The sequence below is a fragment of the Rhagoletis zephyria genome, unplaced genomic scaffold, assembly GCF_001687245.7.
Source record: "Rhagoletis zephyria isolate East Lansing unplaced genomic scaffold, Rhagoletis_zephyria_1.1 Rzeph_scaffold_03010, whole genome shotgun sequence".
In the NCBI taxonomy this organism is placed as follows: domain Eukaryota; kingdom Metazoa; phylum Arthropoda; class Insecta; order Diptera; family Tephritidae; genus Rhagoletis; species Rhagoletis zephyria.
The window spans coordinates 50,020-59,168 of NW_016160094.1; the positions used below are offsets into that span (position 1 = coordinate 50,020).

The 9,149-nt window shown below is 37.9% G+C and overlaps 2 protein-coding genes across 2 annotated transcripts; one reads left to right on the forward strand and one right to left on the reverse strand.

Moving 5' to 3' along the window:
- The first annotated feature begins 2,642 nt into the window (after positions 1 to 2,642).
- Positions 2,643 to 3,601, forward strand: LOC108368208 (uncharacterized). The gene is made up of 2 exons (XM_017623002.1): positions 2,643 to 3,101; positions 3,173 to 3,601. The coding sequence occupies exons 1-2, from the start codon at positions 2,643 to 2,645 to the stop codon at positions 3,548 to 3,550; spliced, it is 837 nt and encodes a 278-aa protein (XP_017478491.1). The 3' UTR covers positions 3,551 to 3,601.
- A 6-nt stretch (positions 3,602 to 3,607) lies between these two features.
- Positions 3,608 to 6,906, reverse strand: Prp6 (pre-mRNA processing factor 6). Its single transcript, XM_017623001.1, has 5 exons — positions 6,665 to 6,906; positions 6,281 to 6,598; positions 5,022 to 6,222; positions 3,977 to 4,930; positions 3,608 to 3,902 (listed from the first exon to the last, which is right to left on the reverse strand). Exons 1-5 carry the CDS (start codon positions 6,760 to 6,762, stop codon positions 3,678 to 3,680), a joined length of 2,796 nt encoding a protein of 931 aa, XP_017478490.1. The 5' UTR covers positions 6,763 to 6,906; the 3' UTR covers positions 3,608 to 3,677.
- Positions 6,907 to 9,149: the final 2,243 nt, after the last annotated feature.

Below are 9,149 nucleotides of genomic sequence, written 5' to 3' on the forward strand. Positions count from 1 at the left end.
GGACCAGGGTTGCCAATTCCGCACTAATTTTGCATTCACTCTTTTTAGTGTCGCGTGTTCGGATTTTACCCGCCTGCTACGTTTGGTAAATGTCTATGACCTAGAAGACACGAGTTCAAATCCCAGTGGCTGCCCTAGGTGCATAATTTTCTATTTTAATGTTATTTAATTATTTGTTTTTATTTTAACAAATTATTTTTGTTTTATTAATTCATTTTACTCTTTCCTTACTAATTTTTTCCATAATTTACTTTTAATTAAAATTTCTTATTTACATGTTTATTTTTTCTTATATTAAATTTCATGTTTTAATTCCTTCATGCAAAACTAATTTTTAAAAATCCTGAAAAATTAAAAAACAATTAAAATACAAGTAAAGTACAAGTTCGTAAAATATTAAAAGAAAACACAAATATGTTAAAAATATAAAATAAAATATTTCCTACACACAAACTTTACAAGCTGAGGCGACATCGGCCCTCAAATATTACACTTTTTGTATCAGTGTTACCTTACCATCCCTAATTTCTAAGTTACCGTCTTTTATCAGTGTGGCCTGTCTTTGCTTTTACCCTACTGTACCGGCCGTCGGATGTCTGGAAATTAGAGAACACAACTTTAAATCCCACCGTTTGCACTAGATGCATACTTTTACTATTATACATATTATTTTATTTAACATTTTTTTATTATTTCCTTTTTCTCACTACATTTATTAACTTTTTTATGTCATTTTATTTTATTCCACTTGTCTACAGGAAAATAAAAAAAAAATAACATTTTTTTTCATTTTTAATATTTTTATTGAGCTTTGTACCACGATTGTTTATTAGGAAAAATTGATAAGCAACAAAGTCTAAGCGGTAGAAGTTATAGCAACTATTTCGGAGATCACCACATCTCCTCATCAGACTTCTTTCTCAATAAAAATATTAAAAATAAAATGTTAATAGGCCACAATCACATTGACAAATACATTTTTTTTTCATTTTGCCATTTTATGATACATTTGTCTATATGCACCAAAAACCAGCTGTTCAAAAAATAGTAGTGCTTCAGTTAAGAAGCTCTAACATTTTAAGGGAATAAAAACTTGTCCATTGTTAGATGTTTTTAAGTAATTTGACTATTTTTCAGTGTAAAATTACTAAAAATATGGTACCCCCTTTTGCGATTGGGAAGAATAACGCATCTGTTTACTAGTGAGCGAGAAGTCATAATTATGCCAAGAAATCAAGGCAAAATGTACAAAAACCCCCAAAAAAATAGTTGGATACTCTATCCTTATTATTCAACATCTACTAATAATTGAAACAGCAAAAAACTTTTGGTAGTCAGGGCAAAACAGCATTCTAAGCGACTGTCTGTATGGGCCACTTTGGGTTTGCCTCCTTGGGTTTCACATAAGTGATTACGAATGAGCTAAAACTTTCAAATAATTTAGTAGATCTATGAGCTTGAACTGAAAGTTATTTTAAAGTGAAATTCTTTATAATGACATCATATTTCATGATGCAAGATGCTGAGGTATGAATAAAACGTTCTAAAAAGCTTAATGAAATAGTACAGGATATCGAGTCTTAGTATTACCTAATCACCTCAAATTGGATTAATCTTCTTCCAGACTGTACATTCTACGTCAACATAATAGAGAAAACGGTGCAAATTCAGTTTGGGACAAGTTGAAGTGTGGGAGAAAAGCACTGCGGTATTGCCATGATTTCCGTAGTTTGGTATTTGTCCTGTCCCTATAATCAACGTCAATTATGGACACGAAATGTACTTTATTTTATAGAACCCATAAAAGTATCCTGTATGTTAATCCACTTTTACCTTCAACTTTTCGTTTAATCTTTTAAGATTATTGCATTTGAATTTCTTAACAAGGGCAACCCTCTTTAAACATATTTAGAAATAAATTTGTCTTAAACCTTTCCCATTTGGTACCCATACTAAAATATGTGATTTAAATAGTTAATTAAATGATTTTAAGTTTATGAAAATGTGAAAAAATCTATTCAAAAATATTTTTGAAAGAAATCGCTTTTAAACTGATTTTGTTTGACACCCACACTATTGTAACATTTATTTTATCTAACTTTGATAAATAGTTGGTTTTAACTATTTAAAAAATGGCAACTCCCTTCAAAAAATATCCTATATGTTAATCAAGGTCATAGCATATGAGTGTGCCAAACTTCATTAAAATCCCTCCAGCGATTTTAGCGTGAAAGAGCTACAAACAAAAACACTCACTCACAAACTTCACATTTATAATATCAGTAGGATTTACTTTTTTAACCTTTTATATGCATCCTTTATGTGTAACACTTGGGTTTCTTGTTTGACGGGACCGATCCAGCGGCACTTTATATTTTTTTGAACACAGCTGTATGTACTAATGGCTTGGGCGACATCTGCTGTCCAATATTACACATTACCCGCCCGGATAGGTTTGGGACTTTTCTCTTCCAAAAATGCAACCTCGGAACACGGAATTTCAAAAAAAGGGAAATAACTTAGCAACGATTGCTTTATTTGACGTTTCCGTTTTCTGTGATGTCAAAAATTCCGCGCGTTTAAAAAGAAATAGCAGTCTTCAGTCATTTGCAAAATTCCACAACCTAATAAAATTACTAAAAATGGATCCATTGGACGTAGAAATGTATGATATTCACGGCAGTCAGTCGCCAGTAACAGATGTAAATGCATCAATCGACATTAGTGAAAACACAGCGGAGCTAGACCAGGCTTTAATCCAGTATGTAACAACCTCCAGTCGGTTACTTTTTGCCGAACGTGAAGAAACTTGGAATGATTTCCACACAGCGAGTTGGAATAATACTGAAAAGTTCACTGACTATTCAACTGAGCAACTACGTGAGCATTTTCTGCAAAAAGTGCTGCCGAAAATACAAAACTATGAGCTGACCGCTACACAAATGCAAATGTTTGAGCTGCTAAAGTTGCAACCGGAATATGAGCGGTCTTCGACTGGTTACGTACGCATGCCAGCTAATCGGCGTATAGGCTTTAACCGCCAGCCGAAAGAAGGGAAAGATTTCATACTGGTCAAACAAACGCGCCAGCTGCGGCAAATGGTGAGTGTATGCGAAATGTTAGTTAACACAATTGTACATTTTGTGTAAAAACTTACAATTTATTTCAACAGTTGAATGAATGCTCACTAACTGAAGGCGAGTTGGATGCAAATCAAGAATTTGATTTGAATAAGCCTGAACATTCACCGACTCACACGCTATTGCTGCGTGCTCCTTATGAGCGGCAGGGTACTGGCTATAATTACCAGTTCTCCAAAGAAAATGCTGCGTTATTGTCTGCAGCGCTCTCAAACGACTTTGAGTTGTTCGGCCGTGTTTTAATCGAGCCAAAGGAAATTCATAAGCGCTTACGCGATGCAAAACGCGATTTTGAGCAAACTGCACGTATGCCGGAAAATTGTTTGGATGCCGAAAAATTAGTTGCCAAAATCAAGAAGTTGAAAACGTTGCGTGAGGCGATAGTGGATGTAGTGACTAGTCGCTTTTAATATTCAATGCATTAATTTTATACTAATTATTTTTTGTATTAGTTTTGCATTTGTGAATACACTTTTTAATTTCATCGTATGGATTTAATCAATAAATTCTAAAAGTTTCAAGTTCTTAAATTAAAATTTATACTGGTATTGATAATTGTTTAACCACGCCATTCAATATTTCTGGTGTCTTGAAGCACCAATTTTTAATATGTTTGCTCACTCTGCACCAGGCCTCGCCATGCTTCGGCTCAGCTGTTACACAACGCTCTAAGACTTCCTTCTGTTGCTCTTCCGTACCATGCAGCATCTCGAATTTGTAAAAATATGCCCATGCATCGCCTAGATCGGGATCGATTTTAACCTATCAACAATTTAAAAGTTTATTTTTAATTAAAAATAAAAAAATTATTTACTATTATTTCCATTAACATTTACCGTACGATTGAACCAGTCGCGACATTTAGTGAATTTATGTTCTGACCAGAGCAACTTTGAAACAGCCAGCAGCACATGGGGATCGTGTTCACATTTTTTGAGCGCATCAACTGACTTCGTTTTGCGCTGCGGCTTCGATTCCATGTGGATCGCCTCAGCCCATAGCTCACCTGAATTAGGGCACTCCTGCAATGCACGCGCCATCATTGTGCTGGCGATTTCTTTTAAGCCGGCGCGCAATTCTATTCGTATCGCTTCCAACCATAGCATTGCAGTCTTCGGATTCCGTAAGCGTCCACGCTCTAGTATTGAACGCGCCTTAGTAAGTGTGCCCTTGCGTTCTTCAAGCTTAGCAGAAAGCGCCCACAACGGTATAGATGTTGGACACTTTTTAATACCTTGAGTGTAGGTCTCGGCCGCTTCATCCAAATGATTTTTTTGTTCTTCGATTTGTCCTTTCATCATCCATAGTTTAGGAAAGTCAGGGAATACCTTTACAGCCTCATCAAGCAGGCGCAAAGCATCTCCCAAATTGTCGAGCGCCCATTCTAGGCGTGCAGATTTCATCATAACACGTGGTGTAGGCGCCGATGAACGTGCTTTAGCTAGCAAACGGCGTGCACGCTCGTATTCTGCATTCTCTGACTCCAGTTTGACAGCAGCCAACCAAATGTCTTCAGAGTTAGGATTCGCTTGAAAAGCTAACGAGAGTATGCCACGCGCAGCGGGAACATCACCAGCCATCCACTTGGATTTGGCGCCCATTAGCCAGAGCACCTCAGATTTAGGACAATGTGCTACGGCGCGTTGAAGCAGCGCCTCCAGAGATTCGCGCGTACCATGACTTTTCTCGAAGTAAGCTGCACGCAACCAAATACTCTTCTTTGAGGGGAACACCTGCAGCGCGTACGCATAGACAGCACGTGCGCACTCGAATGCATTCTCCTTTGCGCACTGTGGAAAAAAGGAATATTATATACACTAAAAGTTTATCGAAAAATGCAATAAGCATTTAACCAAAAAAATTTTAAACCATGATACTCACGAACTCAGCGTCATCAATCCATGTTTGTTTGCGATCCTCCTCCTCCACGCCTACACCAATTACAGCTTTTACTATGGCCTGGCAGCAGTGCACCGCGCCAGATTTCTCCGCTTCAATGGCCTCCTGGAACCATTGTTCGCGGTTGATCTCCACACCATTTGCGGTAAGTGATGCCAATGAACGATCGATAATTTTCTCCACCATGTGTATATTTCCATTTGCTTCTTCCAGCTTTGCAGCAGTTGTCCAAATTTGTCTATCCGTTGGTATATTCTCACGCGCCTTATTCAGTACCTTACGTGCATTTTCATAGGTTTCTAGACGTGCCAACGCCAGCCACAACTCCACGCTAGTGTTGCAGCACTCGACAGCACGCGAGAGTAAAATACGCGCATCATCAGGATTCTCTAATTCAACAGCAGCCTTCCAAAGCCGCACCGAGTTGGGAATGTGTTCGAGCGCTTTGCGAAAAACGCGCCGTTTTGCTTTTGTCTCCGTTTCCAAATCAGCAGCCTTTATCCAAATACGCACCGAAGTAGGAATGTGACGCGCTGCCTGAGCAATCACAGCCTTGGCTGTGTCTGGCGGCTGCAAACGCGCTGCTTCTAACCACAAGTCCTCCGATTGGGGATTGATCTCACAACCACGCATTATAAGATTACGTGCCATTTGCACTTTGCCAGTTACTTCTTCCAAACGTGCTGATGCAATCCAAGCAGGTGGATGGTTAGGGTTCGTTTCACGAACACTTTTCAATAAGAGGCGTGCTTTCTTGATATCATTTATGTCACCGCCGTAAGTGGGTATCATGCTTTGCAGGTCAGTCAGATAGCCCTTCGGATCAACAACAGTTTGACCGGTTACAGAGTCAGAAACCTGCGAAAGCTTAACATTCATGAGCGTGTTACGCGCCTGGCCAATCTTGCGTAAATCCAAATCGCCGGTTGGTGTAAGCATGCCAGGCGTGGCTACACCAGGTACCATTGAGGCAAGCCCAGATGAAGGATCGATTGTTGAAGTAGCTTCACCACCGAGATTACGCGCCAGCACGCTGTCAGGAAGCGGTGTGAATTTCTCTGCACGTGGATTACGCTGCTTGCGATTGCGACTGTCACCTACCTCAGGTATAGTTGACCATTCCTCGGCGGTGACGTTGGCCAGCGAGCGTTTAAGATCGGAGAATTGTTGTTGAATTTTTGGCCTGTAAAATGTGAAAAGAGCTAACAAAACATTTTTAAAGAATCATAAAAATAACACACCTCTCCTGACGATAGCGCTCTAAATCTTCACGCATACGACGATCTCGGTACTCCTTACGTTTCTCGTCCATACGTTTGTCTATGGAATCGTAAATTTGATCAGCCTCTTCATCATCTTTGTCGTATGGATCTTTGGAGAAAAGTGAGCCACTGTAGCCGCTAAATTCATCGTAGTTAGAGTCGTTCAAATCCTCATCTTCCTCCTCCTCTTCTTCTTTCTTCTTGCGTTTTGCAGCGGGTGGTGCATGGCGATCATCAGACACATCGTTGGCATCGCGGGCAGGACCGATATCTGAACGCGTAGTGAAACCGGTGGCGCTGTAAACCATTTTTTATTTATTGAGTTTCAACAACTCTATGTATTAAGGGAGAAAATATACTTGCCCCCTACCAACACCAGCAACATAACCAAGTGGCGCGGGTACGCCCAGAAAATGCTTTTTGTTCCGATTAGCAATAACTGCTGCAGTTATATTTGCCATTTTACCTCTGTTTGCTTTAGTTTAAATTTTAAACTTTAAAAGGTTAGGAGTGTTAGTTAAAAGGAACTTTTATCAATTAGTTTATTTTCTTCCCCACTAAATTAGTAAACGTTTGCTTATATTTTTCATTCGCGGTTTTGTCATTATCAGCTGTTTTCTCACGTTGTAAACACCTACCGGTAAAAATATGCAATAAAGAACGCTCAGCCCTCTAGCGGGGAGACTTTCTAACGAGGCGTTTTTAAATAAAGTCAGTTTGCAAGCTATGGCAACCAAGTTTCCGCCGCCATTTCAACCGTTGTGCTTGTTTTTCATTACCGCGAGTAAGAAAATTGTGAAAAATACTAATTTCTTCTGAAATATCGCTCCAAATTTAGTGTTTTGTGCGAAATATTGCAGATGTGAGTGTTTGCTATAAGGAAAAAGTGAAATATTAGTAAAAGTGTTGAATTGAAGTGCAAATTTCGCAAGTGGTATCAAGCGACGCAGGCCGATGCAAGCAAATTTTGCCAACCTTAGAAATCATGGCGAAGTTGCACGGGTGAGTATTTTTATACAATTTAATACAATTATAAGAAGACTGAGACTTTTTACATTAATAATTGCCATGGAAAATTAGCGGGGGCAGCAACAGGTGCGATGGCTGCGCTTCCACTTGCACAACTTCGCTCCGGCTACTGCAGCAGGTTGTACTCCTACCTGAGTAGGTTGAATGAGGATGTGCCGAATGAGTGTCCGGCATGCGGAGAGACTCCACATGACTCGAAACATCTCTTCGCATGCCCGGAAAACCCGACAACCCTAACGGCCTTGTCCCTGTGGACAAACCCCACAGAAGCTGCACGCTTCCTAGGGTTGCCGTTAGTGGAACTTGACGACAACGACTGAGATACCAACCGTCCTGGGCGTGGTTGTTGTAGCCGCTACAAGAACAACATGACTGCGCTTCTTAGGCCTGTACTAATGTTTTTATATTTTGAGTTGACTCATTTGTACGTAGGTTGTTGTAATTTTGGGAATTTGTAATGTAATACCTACTCTATTCATTCCAATTTCATTTCTGGGGAAAATGGAACAAAAAATGGAGCAGACAATTTTGGGAAAAAAGTATTTTGTAAAAAAAGTTTATACGCACGTACCTATTATTTGCAAATAATCATTTTCAAAATGGTAAACTTTGCCGTATAAACGCTGAGTTCATTTTTTATTTGCAAATACATAACTAAAGCACGCAAATAAGTATTGACTAGTGGTACTATTTGCAGATAAGCCGCCATTCTTAGGTTTATTTTCTTTTTCGATGGTCATCTTATTGTCTTTTAATAATCAAGACATTACCATTTTTAACTTTATTATCTTTTTCGATTTTTTATAATCAGGCAATATTAAAAAATAATTTTTCAGCATCGAATAAACAGTGAGTTAGGTATTTTTAAATTATTTTTATTTGCAAATAACTTAAGTATAAACGTAATAGCGGTTTCTTTGTTTCGCTTTTGCTTTGACTTTTCGTTTCAAATTCACTGGAAAATTTTAGCGATAATTTCCAATAAATGTGATTTTGTAAGTAAATTTTTGGTAAAATATATACTATACATATCCAACAGATTATTGGAGCAGTGCCTCGGATGGCTACGATAATGCACTTTGGTCTAACAATTTAAACGCATAATTATTTTATAATATAAGGGCGTGTGTGAATCGGTAACAAAGTTCTATGGGGAAAGCTGTTGAATAATATTTTTACTATGGTAAGACAGTTATGCCAATCTGCTGTGAAATATTTTTTGACAGCGGTAAATTTTTGATAACCGCAGATTTATGTGGAATAAAAATACAAATTAAAGTGAAATTAACATTTTAAGAAAACATCTACCATAGTTGATTGCAATTCATCAATTTAAGCTTTTATTTAACGAAAAATTACACACATCAACAATCTTTGCGATTGTCAAAATTTTCTATGAATTTGTCAAAAATTTCACTAGCCTCATGAGCTACTGAAATTTTATTCACCTCGTAGTGTAAAAAATTTACTCGCCGCGAACTTTTTTACCGATTCACACACGCTCTAACTGATAGAATTCAGAAATGTAATTTTAAAATGTTAACGAAAATAAAGGTCGAAGTAGAATTCCCTTTAAAGTTAAGATATTTAAAAACTAAGTACGCACATACGCATATTAGTAGTTGATCGTCGTGCTAGGCGGTCGTGTTAGAGAGTGCTCTGGTGCAGTAAAGGGATTTTTCACATTGTGATCAACATAAAAAACTCTATTATGACACACAATTGAGCGTAAGGTTACATATGTAAATAAATGTTAAAAAATAAAGGTGATTTTTAATAAACATTCTTAAAAGAAATAAATTAAATCTCATAAATACAT